We start from the raw sequence: 23,546 nt of genomic DNA on the forward strand, positions 1-23,546 counted from the left end.
AGAGGTTTTATCAAAGAAGGGCTGAAGTCTTAATTCATGGTTGATAAACCCTAGATTAGAGTCACCACAGAACTACAGTACCACACTCTCTCATCTAAGACTCAGCAATCCAAAAAGCTCTGAAAATACCAAGTTCTTTTTTGCAACTCCTTTGACAAGCAAAACCTGGCCTGGTTTCTTCTAATGACAAAACCTGACCTGGGTTTATGGAAGGGCACAGCCACAAGCCCAGAGGAGATTATGAAATATTTAGTATGTGCATCATATTATCTTTCCAGCATCTGAAAAATTATGAATTCCAAGAGTACCTAGCTCCAAGTATTTTTGGTGATGGGTCATGGGCCTGTATTATATATTTTTATGAGTCCTTTTTGCTTTCTTCTCGTGTTCTAAATGTGGGTTGATCCATCTCTTACACAGCATAATCGACTAGGTGTCTTCAGAAGTAGGGATACACTCACAGAAAACACACAGCACGCCGGACTATGTATGTTGGCCTGCAAAGTCTGCCAGCAAACTCTGGAAGAGCTGAATGCACAGGCTGAGCTTCCCACAGCAAGGAACTATCACCGTGGGGAGGCAGATGCCAGAATTATGTGCAGAGAACCTAGGACACCCTCACGGGGAAATCACCCAAGAAGCTTAAAAAATACTGCCTTGAAGTTGATCCACTTCACGGACAACCAACGACCTTTCCTCTCTCAACAATCACATTTAGATTTTTAATTTGTTGGTCCCATGCATTAAAAATTTAAATCCTGGTGAGCTTTAGAAATTCAGCACCGGATATGCCCACACAATCCCAAATTCTCAAAACTTTTTGCCAGTGAAAAGCATCACAAACAAACAAACTTAATCATACACACTACTCATTCCCTTTCCTACTTCTCCTTTGGTGGAATTGTTTTTCTTTCAAACACACTGTGAACGAATGGGCACCTGACAATAATTTCTTCTGGATGACACTCAGAGGATAAAAACTCAGATATCTGCTTAGAAAAGACTCTTAAGAAGAGCTGCTCAAACCCACAGATGGGGCCTCTGGATCACAAAATGCTCTGCTTTTTTTAGGGATCTGATAATCAAATATTTTCTTGTCCTATATGGCAAGGTAACTCGTTCTAAAGCTAGCACTCTTTAGTGGAATGTAGATTACAAATATCTATACTCAAATGAATAACTACAAATTTTAAGTCGTGCTCTATCTAGCCTCTCGTGTATATTTAGGAACCAAATTAAAGGGTCATCTGCTTGGAGTTTTTGAAATCTAGAGTAGATTAGGAATAATGTCTGCCCCAGACCACCACTGTTTAGATGAAAGTTTTTAGCCCAGAGTTTTGTCACTCTTTGAAGTCACAATGTTTGATTTCTAACTTATAGATTTGGGGTTAAAAACACACCCCAGAAATGCACACACATGCACACATGCACAGACACACGAGAGGAAGCCATTTAAAATGAAAATAAAAAAGGGAACCTTCTTGCACTGTTGGTGGAAATGTAAACTGATACAGCCACTATGGAGAACAGTATGGAGATTCCTTAAAAAACTAAAAATAGAATTACCATATGACCCAGCAATCTCACTACTGGGCATATACCCTGAGAAAACCATAATTCAAAAAGACACATGCACCCCAATGTTCATTGCAGCACTATTTACAATAGCCAGGTTATGGAAGCAACCTAAATGCCCATGGACAGACGAGTGGATAAGGAAGATGTGGTACATATATACAATGGAATATAATTCAGCCATAAAAAGGAACGAAATTGGGTCATTTATAGAGACGTGGATGGATCTAGAGACTGTTATACAGAGTGAAGTAAGTCAGAAAGAGAAAAACAAATATTGTATATTAACGCATGTATGTGGAACCTAGAAAAATGGTACAGGTGAACTGTTTGCAGGGCAGAACACAGATGTAAGGAACAAACGTATGGACACCAAGAGGAGAAAGTGGCGGGGTAGGGGTGGTGGTGTGATGAATTGGGCAATTGGGATTGACATGTATATACTAATATGTATAAAATGGATGACTAATAAGAACCTGCTGTATAAAAAAAAATTAAAATTTCAAAAAATAAATAAATAAAATGAAAATAAAATAGAAAAACAGTAGCTACTTCTTGTCAGACAAAAAAAAAAAAAAGGAAAGACATAACTGCCTACATTTTCGATAGAAGCAAACAGCGAGGAGGGAGAAGAGGTATTTAGGGTCTGATAACCAGGAATTATAACTAAGATTCACGGGAAGGAAAATGTATGCTGCATGGCAGAGATAGCTTGTGGCCACAAACAACTCTTTCTCCCTTCCTCCTCAGTAAAAAAAAAAAAAAAAAAAAAAAAAAGAATCCTGATTTTATTTGGGCAGCAATGAACTCAGTAAAAGATATTGTTTCCCAAACTTCCTTGCAGCAGGGTTTGGCATGTGATCAAGTTCTGCTCAATGACATATAAGCAGAGTGTTGAGTGGGAGGTGGAACTTGAGGGTTGAGGGTGTGGGAGGAGGGGAAGGGAAAGGCTGCCCTATGGAGCCTGGCTCAGCTTAGAGACAGGTCTTTTATGCCTTCTCCCTTCTGGAACCAGAAGTTCCAGCAGCCAACTTGGACCATGTTGGTCCACCAACATGGAACCCACCACTAGGAAATGAAGCAAAAAGTTAAGAGCTGAGTCCCTAATGACTTCATGGAACTGCCGTATTTACTCTGGACTGGCTACTTCTGGACTTCACTTATGTGAGAGAATCAACTCTTCTGCCTTTATTGTTATTTGTTTTGTCATTGTTCTATTCAGCTCTCTCTATTGAAAACCTAACTGATTGGGGCTTCCCTGGTGGTGCAGTTGTTGAGAGTCCGCCTGCAGATGCAGGGGTCACGGGTTCGTGCCCCAGTCCGGGAAGATCCCACGTGCCGTGGAGCGGCTATGCCCGTGAGCCATGGCCGCTGAGCGTGCACGTCCAGAGCCTGTGCTCCACAACGGGAGAGGCCACAACAGTGAGAGGCCCGCGTACCGCAAAAAAAAAAAAAAAAAAGAAAAAGAAAACCTAACTGATTGAGTCTGGCTCAGGATCCATGACTTAGGCCCCAGCTACTCAAAGTGTAGTCCCTGGAAGAGCAGCCTGGAAATGCAGAGTCTCAGGTCCCACCCAGCCCTACTGAGTCAGAAGCCACATTGTAACAAGTTCCCCAGGTGATTTGTATGCATGCTTGGAGAAGTTTGAGCAGCACTGCCTGAGAGTAAATGCACTTCGAAAAACCAGACTAAACGTCATGGATTTGAATGACCTGCTGGGCAGTGTTCTCATTACCTAGATTTATATCCTGAAAAAATGACACAGAAATATGACCTGATTTTGAGAGCAGACATCACACATATTATTTTCAAATGACAAGTTTCTCAATAGGTTCAAAATGCACTAAAGAAAAACAAACATAAAGGTTGTAAATAGCCTAAATTTGGACTTTTAAAAAATATAATTCAGGGCCTCCCTGGTGGCGCAGTGGTTAAGAGTCCGCCTGCCGATGCAGGGGATACGGGTTCGTGCCCCGGTCTGGGAGGATCCCATATGCCGCGGAGCGGCTGGGCCCGTGAGCCATGGCCGCTGGGCCTGCGCATCTGGAGCCTGTGCTCTGCAACGGGAGAGGCCACAACAGTGAGAGGCCCACATACCGCAAAAAGAAAAAAAAAAAAATATATATATATATAATTCATAATAAAGTAGGGTGCTTTACACAAAATGACCAAGCTGCCAAAATCCAGAAACAATAACCCTTTTGGCTATTTATTACACCAAAGCTTTTTGATTCTCATTTTAAAGTTACTAACCACTAATTCTCTGACAAGTTCAGTTGTATCCCAACTGCCCAGCTGGAAATGCTTTTACCTATGCGGCATTTGAAAGTGAAAATTATACTTTCATTGTATACTTTCAGTCTGGAAATTTTCTCCTCCACTCCCCGAAAGAACTCCTAGTAAGTAAATGCAATTTTTTTTTATTTTATTGAAGTATCATTGATTTACAATGTTGTGTTAATTACTCTTGTACAGCAAAGTGATTCAATTATACATATATATACATTCTTTTTTTAAAATATTCTTTTCCCTTATGGTTTATCACAGGATATTGAATATAGTTCTCTGTGCTATACAGTAGGACCTTGTTGTTGATCCATCCTCTATATACTCATTGGCATCTGCTAATCCCAAACTCCCAATCCATCCCTTCCACACACCCCTTCCCCTTGGCGACCACAAGTCTGTTCTCTATGTCTGTGAGTCTGTTTCTGTTTCATAGATATGTTCCTTTGTGTCATATTTTAGATTCCACATATAAGTGATATCATCTGATATTTGTCTTTCTCTTTTTGACTTATTTTGCTTAGTATGATAATTTCTAGGTCCATCCATGTTGCTGCAAATAGCATTATTTCATTCTTTTTATGGCTGATAATGATAACCACTAGTTTGTTCTTTGTATCTGTGAGTCTGTTTCTTTTTTGTTATATTCACTAGTTTATTTCTTAGATTCCACATATAAGTGACAGCATGCAGTATTTGTCTTTCTCTGTCTGACTTATTTCACTGAGCATAACACCCTCTAGGTCCATCCATGTGGTTGCTAATGGCAAAAATGTCCTTTTTTATGGCTGAATAGTATTCCAGTGTGTGTGTGTATATGTATGTGTGTGTGTGTGTATATATATATATATATATATATATATATATATATATATATATATATAGCACATCTTCTTTATTCATTCATCTGTCAATGGACATTTAGGTTGTTTCTACATCTTGGCTATTGTAAATAGTGCTGCTATGAACATAGGGATGCATGTATCTTTTCAAATTATAGTTTTGTCTGGGTATATGCCCAGGAGGGAGATATACCCAGGAGTGGGATTGCCGGATCATATGGCAACTCTAAGCAAATGCAGTTCTTAAAGAAACAAGATGTTTTGAATCAATTGATTTTACTTAATTTTCAAATAATTTTTCTACAGCAGTATTTTAGGTATAAGTTACATACAGTAAAATGCCCATATCTTAATTGTACTGCTGGATGAACTGGACAGTCATATTCACCCATGTAACCATCACCCCAGTCAAGATTCAGGACATTCCCATCACCTCAGAACGTTCCCTCCAGCTGCCCTGCAGTCATTCCCCACCTCCACCTGCCACAGAGAGGCAGTCATGTCTACAGTGGGGTTCTTATTCTTGTGTGGCCTGAAAATGGAACCAAAAATGATTTTCCAATTTAAAGCTGATAAAATAGCATTAAGAACCATAAATCTCCATGTTGTCCACAGGTGCTCTTAATATTCTTTAATCCTCTATCAAAAGCTTGTCTAATGTGTGATAGGAAGAAAGGCAAATGACTTTGAGCTTGGTTCAGTTAACAGTGTGAGTGTGGATACAATTCGCTAAAACGTTGGCTGTACTCGTGTGGATTCTTGATCTATTCTAAGTAGGTTTAAATAGGTTTTTAAAAGGTTTTCTTCACCTGGGAAACACTAATTTCAAGTAATGCTTCCTGCCCTCCTATTTCTGATACCAAAGAGAGCTAGAAGGTAGAGTGATTTACAGTTAAAAACACAAAGTTTACTTTTTAAAAGACTTTTGATTATGCCAGGTTATCATTTGGGTTGAAGTTGGGAGTTAGATAAGCTAAACATCATTTCTTTTGTCATAATCCAACATTTTTTTTATTGGAGTACAGTTGATTTACAATGTGTTACTTTCAGGTGTACACCAAAGTGAATCTGTTATACATATACATGCATCCACTCTTTTTTTAGATTCTTTTCCCATATAGGTCATTACAGAGTATTGAGTAGAGTTCTCTGTGCTATACAGTAGGTCCTTATTAGTTATCTATTTTATATATAGTAGTGTGTATGTGTCAATCCCAATCTCCCAATTTATCCCTCCCCCCACTTACCCCCTGGTAACCATAAGTTTGTTTTCTATGTCTGTGACTCTATTTCTGTTTTGTGGTTAAGTTCATTTGTACCCCTTTTTTAGATTCCACATATAAGTGATATCATATGATATTTGTCTTTCTCTAATCCAACATATTTAATTAAAAATTAGTGCACAGATAGGAGCCTCTGAGCACTCTCTTCCTGCTTAGAATCAATTTACTACACCGATTTTTCAATGGTTCACTTTTCCCTGTTTTAGGAGATAGGCAATGGTAACTCACATACAAGAAAATCATGAGAAAGGCACTTGTAGGTTTTGGTACACTGCAGATTTAAGAAACCACTAATACTAGCAGTTCTACTTATAAACCCAGGTAACCAATTCTGAGGTGTAATATCAAAACAAGAAGTCTGAGACCACACACACTGCAATTCCTGGTTCCTCTCAACAAACGCATCCGTATCCTGGAGAGGCATTTTGTCTCTAATCACAATCAGTGGTGCACCAGCTTCCGGGGGTCAGAGTTCTGTTTTGGGGTACGTCGCTGTGTACTTGGGTGCCAGTTCTTTGATGAGATTCACATAGTCGGTTTTTTCCGCACAGGCCCTGCACTCTTCTCCCCAGCTGTACAGTATCTGTTTCAGCTCTGCTACTCTCATCTTGGACAGGTCCACTGATGCCAAATCCAATTTTTTTTCTTCATGACAGAAAGGAAAAGCACAATTTTTAAAAAATAAAACCAACTATGAAACACTTAGAAAAGCAAATAGTGTTACTTATCTTGGTGCTGACTACCCTGTGATTCAAAGTGGGGAACAGTTCCAGTGTCTATGGAAAACAGGACATACCTAAGAAAAATGTATCATATGCAAAGCTATTGGGATAACTCATGATCTGTTGGACTTTCTTTCCATGGAATTATACTCGCTCCAAAACAGGGCCTGTGTAGCTTTGCAGTCTTTGCTACCACTCCATGGCTTCTCAAGATCAACGTTCATAAAACAAATAGCACTGCATCCTAATTGCTGCTCCTAAGGTAAGAAGAATGGAATCAATAAAAGGCGGTACCTTGGGATGGCCCTGTGTGTGCGGCCAACTGAAAGCCATAGATTGTAATTAGCTAGAAAGTTACTATTCACTTTTTTTTTTAACATCTTTATTGGAGTATAATTGCTTTACAATGGTGTGTTAGTTTCTGCTTTATAACAAAGTGAATCAGCTATACATATACATATGTTCCCATATCTCCTCCCTCTTGCGTCTCCCTCCCACCCTCCCTATCCCACCCATCCAGGTGGTCACAAAGCACCGAGCTGATCTCCCTGTGCTATGCGGCTGCTTCCCACTAGCTATCTGTTTTACATTTGGTAGTGTATATATGTCCATGCCACTCTCTCACTTCGTCCCAGCTTACCCTTCCCCCTCCTCATGTCCTCAAGTCCATTCTCTAGTAGGTCTGTGTCTTTATTCCTGTCTTACCCCTAGGTTCTTCATGACATTTTTTTTTCTTAGATTCCATATATGTGTGTTAGCGTACGGCATTTGTCTTTCTCTAGAAAGTTATGATTCACTTTTATAGGAGATATGTCTGTGGTAAAACAGATGAGCACACATATTACAAAGCACTAATACAAATTAGTTTTTAAATACAAATTTAAAGAAACCCAAACACATGAAGAAAATCAGGAGCATTATCACTGATCCTTAATTGTTTTGGATCTCTGCTTAAACTCACCTGACCCCTCCACCCCTACTGGGATTCCCAAATCATCACAGGGTTTATTTACAGACCTTTGGGGTACAGCCGCCTCTCTAATACTGGTGCCTCGGTACCAGCCAATCTGGATCCTAACGTTCTTGCCAGTAATACCTGTCACCAACATCTAACTCCTCTAGCGAGACTATTGTTTCCCTGTTTACAGATTATCTGCAAAGGGTGTCAAGAACTCAGCTACTTTTCTATTGCCAAGTCCAAAAATAGAAAAATAATTAAGCTTATCTATAATATACTTGTGATTCTGATTTCCCCGTGAGAAAGGGGCAATTTTTCTCTTTCGAAGGAAAGTCTCCTCCCCGCTTCCTCACCACCAGGGGTGTGCTTGATCATCGATACAGCGTTTAAGTTGACTTATGTTACAGTTAGTGGCAGCCTAGGACTTTTTCAGCTTGACCTCTTGAAGCATTCCTTTTTTTCCCTACATAGTAGAACATGGCATTTAAAAGCCTTTTAATAACCTAACATAGTTGTCAAGTGATTTATCAGATCTTCCAGTCAGTGTACCCTAAGTTAAAAGTTGGATTTTAGACTTAGGAATAAATTTAATCAGGAGGTAAAAGATCTATACACAGAACACTACAAGACTTTGATGAAAGAAATTGAAGAAGACACAAACAAATGGAAAGAGATCCTGTGTTTATGGTTTGGAAGAATTCGTATTGTTAAAATGTCCATACCATCCAAAGCAATCTACAGAACCAATGCAATCCCTACCAGAATGCCAGTGGCACTTCTTACAGAGATAGAAAAAAAAATCCTAAAATTTGTATGGAATGACAAAGGACCCTGAATTGCCAAAGCAATCCTGAGAAAGAACAGCAAAATGGTGATTATAGTTATGGATACTGTATTACATATTTGAAAGTTGCTAAGGAGTAGATCTTAAATATTCTCATCACAAAAAAAGAAATGGTAATTATGTGATATGATGGAGCTGTTAGCTAACATGGTGATCATAATGCAATATAGAGGTATGTCAAATCAATGCACTGTACACCTTAAACTTACACACTGTTATATGTCAATTACATCTCAGTAAAGCTGGTAATAAATAAATAAAAGTTGGATTTTAAAGGCTTTTTTATTTGGAGGGTCAGCTACACTCTGCTCCAGAGAATTCTTACATTTTTTAATAGTGATTCCCATTCTTTTAAAAAACAGAGCAAAGGGCTTCCCTGGTGGCGCAGTGGTTAAGAATACACCTGCCAATGCAGGGGACACAGGTTTGAGCCCTGGTCCAGGAAGATCCCACATGCTGCAGAGCAACTAAGCCCACGCACCACAACTACTTAGCCTGTGCTCTGGAACCCGTGAGCCACAACTACTGAGCCTGTGTGCCACAACTACTGAGGCCCACGCACCTAAAGCCTGTGCTCCACAACAAGAGAAGCCACCGCAATGAGAAGCCTGCACAGTGCGACGAAGAGTAGCCCCTGCTTGCCGCAACTAGAGAAAGCCCACGTGCAGCAATGAAGACCCAACACAGCCAAAAATAAATAAATAAAATAAATTTATAAAAATAAATAAATAAATGAAAATAAAAACCAGAGCAAGCGAAAACATTCTTTCAGGTCAAAAACCAAATAACACCTTCCTAATTGAAAACATAATCCAAGTCGACACTTATCTTGTCTATTAATTTCCCACCTGACATGACAAAATACCTTTAGGAGTAGAAACTTTTATAGTCCAAATTATTAATACTATACAGCTCAAAGGCCCCTGTTCAGTCTCAACTTTCCTGCCAAATATAAGCTGGGAAGAATTTAGAATTAGTGGTCCATTCAAGATAAATGGTTGAAGGAAAAAAATATTTCCTTGCAAGTGTTGGTAGTTTCTTCAGGTTATTCTAGAGAATTTGGCATTTGGCATTAACTTTAAAAGGGGGAAATCCTCTATGACTCCCTAAAACTACAGGGAAAAGGTCAATACCGACAGTAAATCTATCCATGGCTCCCCAAGGGCCTCTAGTGGCCAGCATTGCCAAAACATTAATAAGTACTCTCTTCTTCTCAATAATATCTGATTAATTTTTCTATTATTCAAGGAGTCCAGTAAGATCCCTTGCTCATAGTAAAAGCTATTCAAAAGAAATTTGTTGAATGGAAGAATCAGCACAGTTTTGTCCCTTTGGGGGCTATCGTTTATATGGCCTCAGTGCTTCCTGCCTCTACTTCATTACTTGGAAGCCAATAAAAAGAAACATCTGCCTCATCACCACCCTGGAAGTTAGGGCCTGCCCTTGGCCATTTGAGAAACAGTTTGTCTTTGGTATCTTCTGACCTTAAACCTATTTAAAGACATCTGTGTAGCTATGGTGCATAGGCTTATTACACAGCTATGCTGGAAAATAAGACTAAAGTAATTCAGAGTTAGGTGCTAATTACTTAGGTAGTTTACAAGACTATGCCAGGTACATAACATAAAAACAATGACATAAGCAAAAGAAATGGATTTCTACTGGTGGAATTACAGGTGTTAGGATAGGCTAAGTGGGGAATCCCCCAGCCTTTTATTTAATTTATTTTATTTATCTATCTATCTATTTATTTATTTAATTTGTTTGTTTGGTTGCACCGGGTCTTAGTTGCAGCACTCAGGATCTTCCTTGCAGCATGCAAGATCTTTAGTTGTGGCATGCAGGATCTAGTTCCCTGACCAGGGGTTGAACCCTGGCCCCCTGCATTGGGAGCACAGAGTCTTAACCACTGGGCCACCAGGGAAGTCCCCCTCCAGCCTTTTATGATACCTAATCAATCTACCCAAAAGACTGGCCCAGATACAAATCCTCTGTATAAGAATAGATCTATGTATGTAAAATTTATAAGGCCAAGGATAATGTTTTAAATAGGACATCTTCCTTTTCTGGCTGTTTATTTTAGGCACCTTTGATAAGGCTATTTCATCAGGTAAAACCTGCTTTGATGTGAATAACCTATTTCCTAAAAGTTAAAGCTGGCAGGATGATAGCTCTAGGAAGAACGTTAGAGTCCCATTTAAAACTTCAGAGTCCTTACATCACCTTTGAATAGATGCAGCTTTTGTCTTAATAGGTTACCAAGAGCTAATTCACCACGAGTAGCTGCTCCCTTGAAATTTTGACCTCTTCCTTGACATATGTAGTTGACAACGCCTTGGTGATTTAAGAGGTTAAACTTTGCCATTTGGGTGGGCAGTTTTACCTAATGCTGACTGTGCCAGAATTCATTTCTCCCCCCACAGGAAGTTCAGATGGCACTAGGCACCACGCAGCAGTCCAGCACCCTATTAGCAAGTGTAGAACTTCTTTCTTTCTAACACTGACTTTTTAGAAACTGGCCCTATGTTTACAGAACTGGCAATATGCTGGACATTTGGGGAAAGAAACATTTGACTCCGTTATACCATATTTCAGCTCACAGATCTGACTGTCCATCTTCTTCAGCTTCTCGCAAATCTTCACTGCAGGCATGTGCACACTCATTGGACGAGTGACCTCACTTAGGATCTTTGTGGCCGCATCTTTTGTTGCTCCTAGATAGTAGCACTGAAGGGGAATGAAGAGACTTTAGGGGCCCAGACACTGAAAAAAAGCAAGTAGTATAGTTTCAAGAAGTGAGACAGAGGTTAACCTAGTTTTTGTGGCCCAGCTTTTAAATTTAACCCCTGCTAAGACGCCAGAAAACAAATGACTCTGTTCCCATGATCAGCCTAATTGGAAGTGCCCTGCAATTCACATGATGCTTAAAGACTACTGATAAGAGCTAACACTTGCTAAATGTTTTATCTGTGCCAACACACAGCTCTCAGGGCTTTAAAGGTATTGATGTATTTAATTCTCATAACAATCCTGTGACGTAAGTACTAGTATTTTACACGCAAGCCAGCTGGAGGTCACCCAACTAGCAAGAAGAAAAGACCAAATTAATTTAAAAATCTAGCCTTTTGGCTCTGGAGTCCATGCCCTGTTCCATCATGTTCTAATGCCTTTCAAGCTCCCTGACAAGCATTTGACATTTAAAAATATAAAGCTTAATGGTGCAGACAAATGCTGAGACTTTTACAGTGTGTCAGTGGTGAGCTGTCAACGAGGAAAATTTAACTGACAGATTCAACATAATGATTTTAGGCAAAATGAATTGGCCCAAGCTTGTCTTTAGTGCTGTAAAAACAGTATATTGAAACAGGTCATTTGTGTATACCCAGGAAACACCATTACAAGATAATAAAAGTACTTCATTAATTATGCATAAATAATGATGTAAAATATTTTGATAGGTTTCACGAATTGTCTTGATAAGAAGTGGGTGGGCCTCCCTGGTGGCGCAGTGGTTGAGAGTCCGCCTGCCGATGCAGGGGATACGGGTTCGTGCCCCGGTCTGGGAGGATCCCATATGCCGCGGAGCGGCTGGGCCCGTGAGCCATGGCCGCTGAGCCTGCGCGTCCGGAGCCTGTGCTCCGCAATGGGAGAGGCCACAACAGTGAGAGGCCCGCGTACCGCAAAAAAAAAAAAAAAGAAGTGGGAAGTCTACCCACTCTTAACTCAGGACAGTAAATTCTCATTAGGAATTCAATTGTATAATTTCCTTTAAGAAATCGTGGAATTGGTTGCCTATGGTTTTTTCAAAAAAGCCAAATGAAATGAGACATATTCTCGATGAAAATACATTGACTCCATTTCCCTGAAAGATCAATTTCTGCTTGTTTTCTGCAGTGAGCAGGCTTGAGGCAAGCATCAAAGAAGGAGAACATTAAATTCAAGATGAGAAATGAAATGATTAGCAGTTTTCTCCGAGCACAGGGAGAAAATGAAAGGTGAAGATTTACCATACCAGGCGGTTTTCTTTTCCTTTGACATCCAAGCAAAAGCTGATCAATTCTTTTTCTATGGTGTCCAGAGAAAAGTTGACTCCTCTGGCTATCAAGGAGTTGTAGAATCGGTTCAAGAATTCTTGACACACTAGAAGGAACAAATAAATTATGTATTTGTGTACAGTATCACCACTACCACACCTATGTATATGTTTCTCCCACCAAATAAAAAAGTAAGTGTGATTCAACGCATTGTGACAAATTAAATTCATATCTTGAGTAAGAATGGTTTCAGGCCTGTAGCTTTTAGCTTAGTATTGGGCCTTGAATAACACGAGCTTATTGAATCAATCCATCAATCTGTGGAAGCAAGTTCCACTTAATATGAGAACTTTCCCACAAAATATCACTAACCCTAAAAGAAAATATTGCCTCCTCTGGGATATGATGCTTGGGACAGCTTTGTTTAAAGCATAGAGAAAAAAGAGAACATGTGTCTTGAATGCAGCCCCTTGGTAGTCTGCATCTGCCTGTATGTTCCAGTTTGAACCCCAGTCTGAACAATCATATTCAATCACACGGTCCAGAGTCAGTGAAGAGAGGACACTCAGAAGAGGCACAGGCAATGAGAACAACCATAGTTACCATTTGTTTGCACTGTTCTGAGTACTTGATGTGGATGAACTTATTCAGGTCTCAGAACAAAACTCTGATGTAGATACATTACTATCCTCATTTTACACATGAAGAACCTGAGTCAGAGAGAGGCCAGTGAGCTTGCCCAGTAAGTGGTAGAGAGAGTTTGACCCCAGATGGTCTCCCTCTGGGCCCACATGCTTATCCACTAGGGTACTCTGAAATAGCAGAAGGCTGCTTTCCCATGTTGTTGTCCCAAAGGGGAAGTGTCCAAGCAATCAGAGAAGGACATGGAGGCCAGAGCATATGCTGGAAAACAGCAGCCCTCATATTAGAAAGAATTTTAAGGAAATAGCATAAGGAAGAGTGGCGAATTCTAGGGTAACCAGGAATAAATTTAATAGTATAGCAAGACTTTGAAGGAAAAAAATTACAAAACTTTATCAAAAGACCTAAAAGTAGACCTAAGAAATGGGAAGATAAGCCATGTTCATGGATGGGAAGATTCAATATTATGGATGATAATTATTTTTAAGTAGATCAATAAACTCAATGCTCTTCTAATGAAAATCTCAAATATAGATTTGATATACTGATCCAAAAATACATATGAAAAAAAAAGAGCAAATGAAAGCCAAGAAATACTTGAAGAAGAAGGAGTTTGGGGAGTTGACCTTATCACATATCAAGACCTAATTCTAAAGCTATAGCATTTGAAACATTGTGGGACTGGCACAGAAATAGACCAATGGAACAAACTAGTGAGTCTAGAAACAAATCCACAAATCTAGAGGAGCTTGGTATAGTACAGAAGTGATGCTAAAAATCAGTGGGGGAAAAATGGACTAGTCAATAAATGGTACTAGGACCACCTGCCATGGAAAAAGTTAAACTTAGACACCTATCCAAAACTACACACAGACGTGAATCCCAGGTGAATAAAGACATATGGGAAGAGCAACACTACAAAAGTTTTAGAAGAAACCTTAGGAAAACATCTTTATGGCATCAGGATAGAGAAGGATTTCTTAAAGAAGAGACCAAAACACAGATCATACATTTGATTACATCAAAATTAACCAGTTTTTTAATGCAAAAGAAATCATAAGCAAATGATAAGACAAGCCACAAACTGGAGGAAGATATTTACAATTTATATACCTGACAAAGGATTAATATCCAAAATACATGAAAAATCACCATGGTCATACCCTTAGGTCCAGTCATTACCAATGACTATAATCTCAGTGGAAACATCCCATTGTCTGATCATCATCTCCCATCTTTCCAGCTCACATCCTCTAACACCCCAAGGTAAACAATTCCCTGACCCCTCCAGGTCATACTATTTATTGATTCCGCCACCACTTCACCCTGCTTCCTCACCCAGCTTAGATTCCGTGGTTCAACATTATAATAACTCCTTTGCACACAAACTGAACTCCCTTGCATCTCTCTCCCTTGTTGGACTCACCCAGCAAAACCCTAACCCTGGTTAAAGCTTTGCACCTATACTCACTGAACGTGGCTGGAGGAAATAGCACAGCTGTACTCACTGGTCTCACTGTAAATTCATGGCCGCTCATCTCAGTGAGCCATCAGTGCTCCCAACAATCCTACTCCATTGACCTCATTCTCACTCTCTCCCACTCTCAAAAGGACGATTGCGCAGCTGCTCTCTCAAACCTTGTGTCACACCTCCACCCCATCCTCAGCGATGGTGGTGCTTCCTATTTCTCTGAGGGGAAAAAAAAGCAACAGGAAAGAACTCTTGCTTGCTCCGCCACCACATCTACAACACGTGTCCCGGCACAGTCTACCTTAACTCTATGAATGAACGGTGACAACCCTTCCACCTGCTAAAGCAGATCCTATCCACTCCCTGCTCCTGCACCTCTGCCCTCTCTCGCCTGTCTTGTTCCCATTAACATGCTGTTAATTCTTATATCTTAAAAGCAACAAAACCCCTCTCAACATCACATCACATTTCTCCACTCCTGTTTAAGAAAAACACTCTAAAATAATTTTTATACTTGTAGTTTCCAGGTCTCTTCTCTCTCCCTCTCTGTCCCTCCCCGCCCACACCAAGTTTAAAGCCAGTGAGTTATAAAAGGTTCAGTTTGAAGAATAGTGTCCCTTGTCTCCCCTTCTCCATTTCCCCCAAACTCAAAGCTTTCATTTTCAACTCTTTTAGCTGATTCCTTTGGAATTTACAAATTTTAAATAACATGTTTGTGTGGCTAATTCCTAATTTTATTTTTAGTCTTAGATATTTATTATAGTTTTTTCCTGTGGAAGAGAAAGATTTAACTCTTTTGCCCAAACCCATCTCTTGTAAAAAGCATTTGGTTGGATGTTTTTATGTAGCCTTACAATCTTTGTCTTTTAACTTGAGTATTTACTACTTAACTTAGTACTTGAAAAATATAATAATGCCACCTGCAGGAAAAGAGCTACAACTTTTTTGAAAAGATAATAATAAAGTTTAAAATCAAGTTAGTGTAATTATTAAATTATCAGTGGGCTAGGAACATTATTTTCAGCAGTTCCATCCACACCTTCTAGAACTGAAGTCAGTCCTACATTATCTGCTCCAGCTTGATTTTGGAGGGGAAAAAAGACACCAGATTAGTCTTGCTGGTACCGGTACTAGGGGGGAATTGCTACCTAGGAATAAAATACATGTTGTAATGAGTTAAGACTTAAGAATAACCAGAAGCTCTTGAATAATTTGTATATTGCTTCATTGTTCTAATTTTATTTTTAATATTGCCTTAAATAAATTAGTTCCCAACTCCACACTCAGAAAGCAGTATAGGTAGGGATTCAGTGCTTCGGCTCTGAAGCCAGACTCTCTGGGTCCAAATCCTGGCATTACTATTTAATATTTACTAGCTGTGGCTTTGGGCCTTTCAACGTTGAATCACCCGACAGTCTTAATTGCCATTCCCTTTAAGTTCATCAGTCTTCTTTCTCTGTGTTTAAGATTTTCTCTTTTCTCCTTTTGTGTTTTGCAATTTCCTTCTGATATGGTTAGATGTGGAATTATTTTTATTTATACTGTTTGGAATATACTGGACTTCCAAATCTGTGGATTGATGACTTTCATCCATTTGGAAAAATGAGCTATCATCTCTTTTGCTCCACCTATACACTCTCTCTTCTCCTTCTGGAAGTCCAGTTAACATATGTGGGAATTTTTCTCTTGATCTGCATTGTACCTTTATCTATTTCATATTTTTATTCTCTTAATTGCTCAGTGATTCCTTCTTGACAATTTCTTCAATCTTCTAACTCACTAATTCTTTTCTCAGCTGTGTCTAGTCTGCGGTTAATCTCACTAATTTCTATTTGTACATGTTTATTTGGTTCTTTTCCAAATATGTTTGGACATTTTTAATAGCTTCCTGCCCTTTATTCGTATTTTCAATCCCTTCCTTTATTTCTTTAAATATAATTAAAATATTTTATATTCAGTGCCTGATAATTCTAAAACCTGAAGCCTGTCCAGGTATGCTTCTTCTGTCTCTTATCTCAACTGGCTGTCACTTATGGTGTTCTTCTTCCCATGGGTTTGTGATTTTTCTGAATATGAGCTTTCTTTCTTAGAACTTTGTGGGAATTATTAGAATTTTATGGGGCTGGATTGAAGGTGGATTCCTATGTGAGATTAACATTTGCTGATGCCTACTTGAAATCCCTTTAAACTAAATTCTCAGTTTGAGATGTTTTGGATCACCCAGGTTGGCTGTGTCAATTTGGGCTTCAATGCATATATGTGGTAGCTTGTGAGTATGAGTGATCGGGAGACATTTTTGTTTTACCTTTTATTCAGTAAAAAGTTCAAGTACTACAATTTCTTTTAGTCTCTAAAGAATGGTGGTAGAATTGTGGTTATTTCCAGGTCACCTTTTATAATGAAAGTCTAGCTCTCTGGGGTTCCAAACTAATTGGGGGAGGATCCAGTATTACACACCTAACTTGGGGAGGTTCTGGGCTATGTCATTATTCTTTTTATTTTAGTCATTCTCTTTATTTTACAGCCATGAAAATCTAAGTTTAAATTGCCTGGGTGGCAAATACCCTCAAGAAAAATCCCAGCTTCAGGGGTCCCTTTACCTCTTTTGGTTTCCAGTTTCACATTGTTTTTGGCCTCTGAGTATGCCTTACTAACTTACACTTAACATTTTCACATTTTTATTTTATCCAGTGTTTTCAGTTGTTTTCAGCTGGATGACCAGAAATGTCAATTTTTAGAACATGAAGTCATATTCATTCCTAATGCTATTTAATAGGAACAGAACACGAAATATAATAGAGCCAGGTCGTGGTTTTAACAAATATTTATTGAGCAATCAGTAAGTTCCAGACAGTATTCTGTTGTTGGAAAAACAAAGCTCTTACTCTCAGGGATTACATTCTGGTGAATAAATAAAAGTATCCTGTGGCTGTGAAGAAACATAAATTTGGTAAGGATAGAGTAATAGTATAAGGTAATAGTATTATTCTAAATGGGGTGGTCAGGGAAGGTCTCTCAGATAAAGTCGTGTTTGAGCATAAACCTTAAGGAAGTGGGAGAACAGCTTAAGTGGAGTGCTTGGGAAGAACCCTCCAGGCAGAGGGAAGAACAGCGTAGGCACGTCCTTGGCAGGTCCAAGAACCATAAGGGAGCCAGCATGGGGGAAATAGAGTGACCAAGAGGGAGGATGGTAGAAAATGCGGTCAAATGAGCAGCAGCATGCCAGGTCATCTAGGGCTTGGACGTCATGGTAAGGGCTCTGGGTCCTACTCTGAGAAGGCACGCCATTAAAGGTTTTGAGTAGAAGGGTGCAGTGATCTGATATTACTTTTAAATTATGCCTCTGGAGGTTCTTTGGAGAATAGACTGCAGGGGAGCCAGAATGAAAGCAGGCATAACCATTTGGAGGTTCTTAAAATAGCTGCATATCTTGGACCAGGGTGGGAACATTGGAGGTGATGAGGATGGTTGGATTCTGGATGTATTTTGAAGGCAAGGCCAAAAGAATTTACTAATGGATTGGATGTGGCATGGGGGCGGGGGCAGGGGCGGCAGGCGGAGACAGAAGTCAAGAATGACTCCAAGGATTTGGGCCTGAGAAACTGCAAGAGTGGAGTTGCCATTTGCTGAACTGGTAAGACTGCAGGAGAAGCAAGTTTGTGGAGACCAGCAGGAATTCAGTCTTGACATGTGAACTTTGAGATACTTCTAGACAACTGTGACGATTAATTTTAAGTGTCCACTTGGACGGTGTTTTTGAATGAGATTAACATTTCAATCAGTGAACTCTGGGTAAAACAGATTGCCCTCCATAATGTGGATAAGCCTCATCCAATCACTTGAAGGCCTGAATAGAACACAAAGGGTTGGCATGAATAGAACAAAAAAGCATGAGGGAATTCTCCAGCAGACTGCTTTCTACACCAATGGCTCTCCTGGGCCCCCAGCCTGTTGGCCCACACTGCAAATTTTAGACATCTCAGCCTCCATAATCAGGAGAGCCAATTCCTTATAATAAATCTATCTGGATGTATGTATGTATGTATGTATGTATGTATGTATGTATCCTATTGGTCTGTTCCTCTGGAGACCCCTAATATAATGTCTGACACTGCAAACAGTAAAGAGCTGCTGGGGATATAAATCTGGAGTTCAGGGGTGAATTCTAGGACAAATACTAAATTTGTAAGTCATCAACATTAAAATGATCTTTGTGGGATGAGACCACACAAAAGGGAGAGATCCTGGGTCTCAGTCTTGTGAAACTCCATTGTTTAGAAATTGGAAAGAAGGAAAGAACCAGAAAAAGACTGAAAGGAGCAGCCAGTAAGGGAGGATGAGAACAAAGAGTGAGTGTGTCCAGAAGACAAGCAAAGAAAGTGTTAAAAAGGAGGGACTGACTGATCAGCTATGTGAAATGCTACTGATAGAATGAGGAAAACGAGACATTTGCCAACACGTATTTTGCAAAGTTTAATTAGCAAAAGACCAAGTATGCAAGGGAGACACCTACTGTAATGATCCATGCATAAAACATCGTTAAAGCCTCCTGGTGACCTGTAATTCTCCTCTTCCTGAAAAAGAAACCCTGTGTCCTGATGCCTCAAAGCTCTTTCTCTACTCCCACAATACACCTTCAGATGATTTCTACACCTTAACTGTTGCTCTGTCAATGTATTACCTAGATGGTGGGTGTTGGGAATTCTAACTTGTACTTTGAAAGATACACTTTTGACTCACTACAAGCTATATAATATTTTATTGCAGCATATGTGTGTACATGTATTCAACAGAATTGAGTGCCTACCTTATGCCCCGCACCATGGTAGCCACTGGAGATGATGTGGTGAGAGAAACGGTCTTGACTGTCAAGGAATGCACACACGGAGGAGACCAAAATGATTTCTCAACACTATGAGACATGTACTAGATACTGTGGGAGAACAAAAGAGAGGCACCTCCCTGGAGGAAATTGGGAGATCACTGAAAGGTATTTAGTGAGGGAATAACATGATCACCCTGTCATGGGAAGGATGCTGTTGTGATAGTAAGGCAGTTGAAAAGGGTGAAGGTCTGTAACGAGGCACTGGAGTCGGGGAAGGAGAAAGAAGCAGAGTCAGCCAGAAGGTAGAATCAATGGACCCAGTGTTTGACAGGTTTAGGGCATCAGGGAGAGACAGAAGTCTAGTCTAGTGGACCAATTATGTACTGATGCCGTAAGTATAACAGGTTTGGGGGACTGAGAAGGGAAGGAGACAATGACTTTGGTTTGTGACTCTGTTGAGTTTGAGGTATAAGGTATCTAAGTAGGGATGTTCAGTCATCAATGGGGTGCAAGGTCTGAGACTCTAAAAAGGGGGGGTGGATATAAACATCTGGGATTAATCAGACTCTAGATATTCTAATATTGAAGCCATGGCTAAAGAATTAGAAGCCTACAAAGATACTATGAACAAGTGGGCACAGAGACGGGAAGCAAAGGCAGGGAAAAAGCAGTATCATAGCCATCAAGAGAAGACATTTTCTGAAAAAGAAAGAAATCAGTGGTGTCCCATGCCACAGAGAGGCCACAGTAAGAATGGAAATTTATTCCTTGGGCTTACATGAAGAGACTAACCTCACTATAATCTCTTCAAATATTTTCTCAGCTCCTTTCTCTCTCTCTTCTCCTTCTGGGACTCCTATAACGTGAATGTTGTTTAATGTTGTCCCAGAGGTCTCTAGGCCGTCTTCATTTCTTTTCATTCTTTTTTCTTTATTCTGTTCTGCAGCAGTGAATTCCACCATTCTGTCTTCCAGGTCACTTATCTGTTCTTCTGCCTCAGTTATTCCATTATTGATTGCTCTCGTGTATTTTTCATTTCAATTATTGTATTGTTCATCTCTGTTTGTTTGTTCTTTAATTCTTCTAGGTCTTTGTTAAACATTTCTTGCATCTTCTCAATCTTTGCCTCCATTCGTTTTCTGAGGTCCTGGATCATCTTCACTATCATTATTTTGAATTCTTTTTCTGGAAGGTTGCCTATCTCCACTTCATTTAGTTATTTTTCTGGGGTTTTATCTTGTTCCTTCATCTGGTACAGAGCCCTCTGCCTTTTCATTTTGTCTATCTTTCTGTGAATGTGGTTTTCATTCCACAGGCTGTAGGATTGTAGTTCTTGCTTCTGCTGTCTGCCCTCTGGTGGATGAGGCTATCTAAGAGGCTTGTGAGATTAATCTCACTATAAATCACCTAACAAATTTGTAATTTAAGGATCCTGGCATGCATTTATTGCTATAACCAGATAACCATAGTCTTTTTATTTATGTCATAGGGTTTTGTTTATTAAAATTAGTCCCATAAGTGAATGTATAATTATTTCAAAGTAAAAAAAAATTTAATAGCCCCATAATAGAATCCTTTTAAATAAATTCAGAAATGTTTGCTTTTTTTTTTTTTTCAGTAAGCTTCACATGACCTAAAGCAGTCAGAAACTTGAATATTCACAGGGCCCAGGCAAGTAAAATGAATGGATAAAGCAATCCAAGTCTAAGAAAAACAAAAACAAAAACCTGAAGAACACATATCCTTTCTAAAAAGAGCAGCCACCGGGCTTCCGTGGTGGCGCAGTGGTTGAGAGTCCGCCTGCCGATGCAGGGGACATGGGTTCGTGCCCCGGTCTGGGAGGATCCCACATGCCGCGGAGCGGCTGGGCCCGTGAGCCATGGCCACTGAGCCTGCGCGTCCGGAGCCTGTGCTCCGCAATGGGAGAGGCCACTACAGTGAGAGGCCCGCATACCGCAAAAAAAAAAAAAAAAAAAAGAGCAGCCACCATCAGTTCCCACTATATGGACATATGGGCTAGTCTTGACTGGTCACCTGGTTTTCAAGATAAGCCAGAAATCTGAACTTTTTAAAATGACATCTCCCAAGTTTAAAATACAGCCAATTAATTTAGATGTTTTTTCAAAATACTTTGTGAACTTAATAAATACATGAATAGGTCCCAGGTGGTTCATGGACTGTCAGTTTTTTACTGATAAGTCATTGGTGTCCCATGCCACAGAGTAATCAAGATAAGAATGGAAATTCGCCCTAGAGTATGTATAGGATTTTAATCTTATACATTGAGGGAAAATTAATTGGCTAATGATAAAGACTCATAAGCAGAAACAGAGCCAGATCTAGACTCTATTTCTTTTTGTTCTAAAACCAGTATTTCCTTCGTTGTGATTCTACAGTGTTAACAAAAGGAAATATACACCCAGGTTACTCAGACATGCAAGTTAATAATCACAATATGCTGTAATAAATTCAAGAAAGACGTTAGAAGCTTCACAATTAATCCAGATGCTCTGGCTCTTCTGAAATGTTTTTAAGTAGAAGCTCCAGCAATTAAATTACTGATGATTAAGCCAGTCAACTGTTTATGCCTCACAAATGCTGCTTTAAATGTATAGTACCCAGTTATAAGGGATCTTTAACTGAAAATTATAACTTGGCTGAACAAATATCTATATCTAAAGTTTGACAATAACATCACATAGGTATTTTAAATTTCTGGAGAAAAGTTTAATTATTGCAGGGCTGATAGAAAACTGGACTCCAATTGTTAAGACTTTATTCAGTTATATTACAGTCTATACTCACCCATTCATTAAACGTATATTGTGAACCTACCATTTCCTGTTATGTAAGAATAGATTCGAAAGCTCAGGGAAGGGTGAAGCGGATATACATCTAAGCTAATTATTTCAATGAATGAAACACGGAGGTAAGTGCTACAGTAGTCCAGGAGGAAGGAGGTAGCGCAGCTAATTATCTCCTTTGACCTCGTTACCAGCCTTCTGGTGTAGGTATTATCACTTTGACTTTGCCAGAACCGGGTACAGTGGCCTCAGAGCCAGAAGGCTGGGTGAAGTCCACAGCTGAGATTCTGTGAACAGAAAAGGAATCGTTTTTTTGTATTCCTCCTCTTTCTAAGGAGTTAAGGTACTCCTTTGTAAAGAAACGTTTCCCTGTAAAGTCCTAACAGATGTTAGTTATGTGCTCTGATTTAAGCCATTTCAACTCAATTACAGACAATTTGTCATGTTTTCTCCTTTGGGGAGTTATAAACTAATTTGAACTTGAAAGGCTTCTGTGCAAGGAAAGGCAAGTCTCGCCGGTTAGGGCAGCAGAATCATTTTGGAGCCAGGGTCGTCTGCATCTACGTGCGTTTGCACAAAATCGAATCCAAATCCAAACCCACCAGCTTTGAGGCAGTTTAATCGAGCAAGACTAAGAACGCGGCCTGAAAGTGTCACTGGGCCCGGCTCGAACTTTTGCCTAGGCTTGGGCGAAGGCGATCGGAAACCACGGCCAGGGACCGTATTTCCTGAGTGAAAAGCTATTTATAGACAGGCCCGAGAGAAGCCAAAGCCGACAACAGCTGCACTGCGACGCGGTGTCACCGCCATGCAAGCAGGTCTCACACCGCTCACCTTCACAGTCGGCGCCCAGCCGCCCCCCGGCCTCCTGGCCCTGCGCCCGCCCCGGGTTAGAGACCCAAAGCCCGGCGCAAAAGGCCACCACTGCGGCTGGGCTCCCGCACCACATGCTGAGCCAGCTCCAAACGCCTCGCCACCTGCGAAATGAACCGCCGCGCTGCTATCGCCCGGGGCTGACACGGGAGCGCAGAGCCGGGGTTGGAAAAATATCTGCCTGGAGTTGCTGGGACACATGATGCAACTCAACCGTGAGTTTCCATTGGCTCTCAAGAAAAGGGCATGGAAGCGGGCGAAGCGAAGCAGCCGCTTCCTTTCCCTCCCCGACACGCGCGTGCGCACTCTCGCTCACGCCGTGCCTCCCCAGCGGGGCGGGGAGAGACGCAGTAAAGCTATTCGCTGACTGCTCGAGGGGAAAGGCG

General features: G+C 40.2%; 1 protein-coding gene across 1 annotated transcript; it reads right to left on the reverse strand.

The window, feature by feature from the left end:
* Positions 1 to 4,792: 4,792 nt before the first annotated feature.
* Positions 4,793 to 23,329, reverse strand: CDNF (cerebral dopamine neurotrophic factor). Its single transcript, XM_060097759.1, has 4 exons — positions 23,122 to 23,329; positions 12,524 to 12,651; positions 11,097 to 11,238; positions 4,793 to 6,632 (listed from the first exon to the last, which is right to left on the reverse strand). Exons 1-4 carry the CDS (start codon positions 23,234 to 23,236, stop codon positions 6,454 to 6,456), a joined length of 564 nt encoding a protein of 187 aa, XP_059953742.1. The 5' UTR covers positions 23,237 to 23,329; the 3' UTR covers positions 4,793 to 6,453.
* Positions 23,330 to 23,546: the final 217 nt, after the last annotated feature.

Source organism: Mesoplodon densirostris, chromosome 4 (genome assembly GCF_025265405.1).
Source record: "Mesoplodon densirostris isolate mMesDen1 chromosome 4, mMesDen1 primary haplotype, whole genome shotgun sequence".
Lineage (NCBI taxonomy): Eukaryota > Metazoa > Chordata > Mammalia > Artiodactyla > Ziphiidae > Mesoplodon > Mesoplodon densirostris.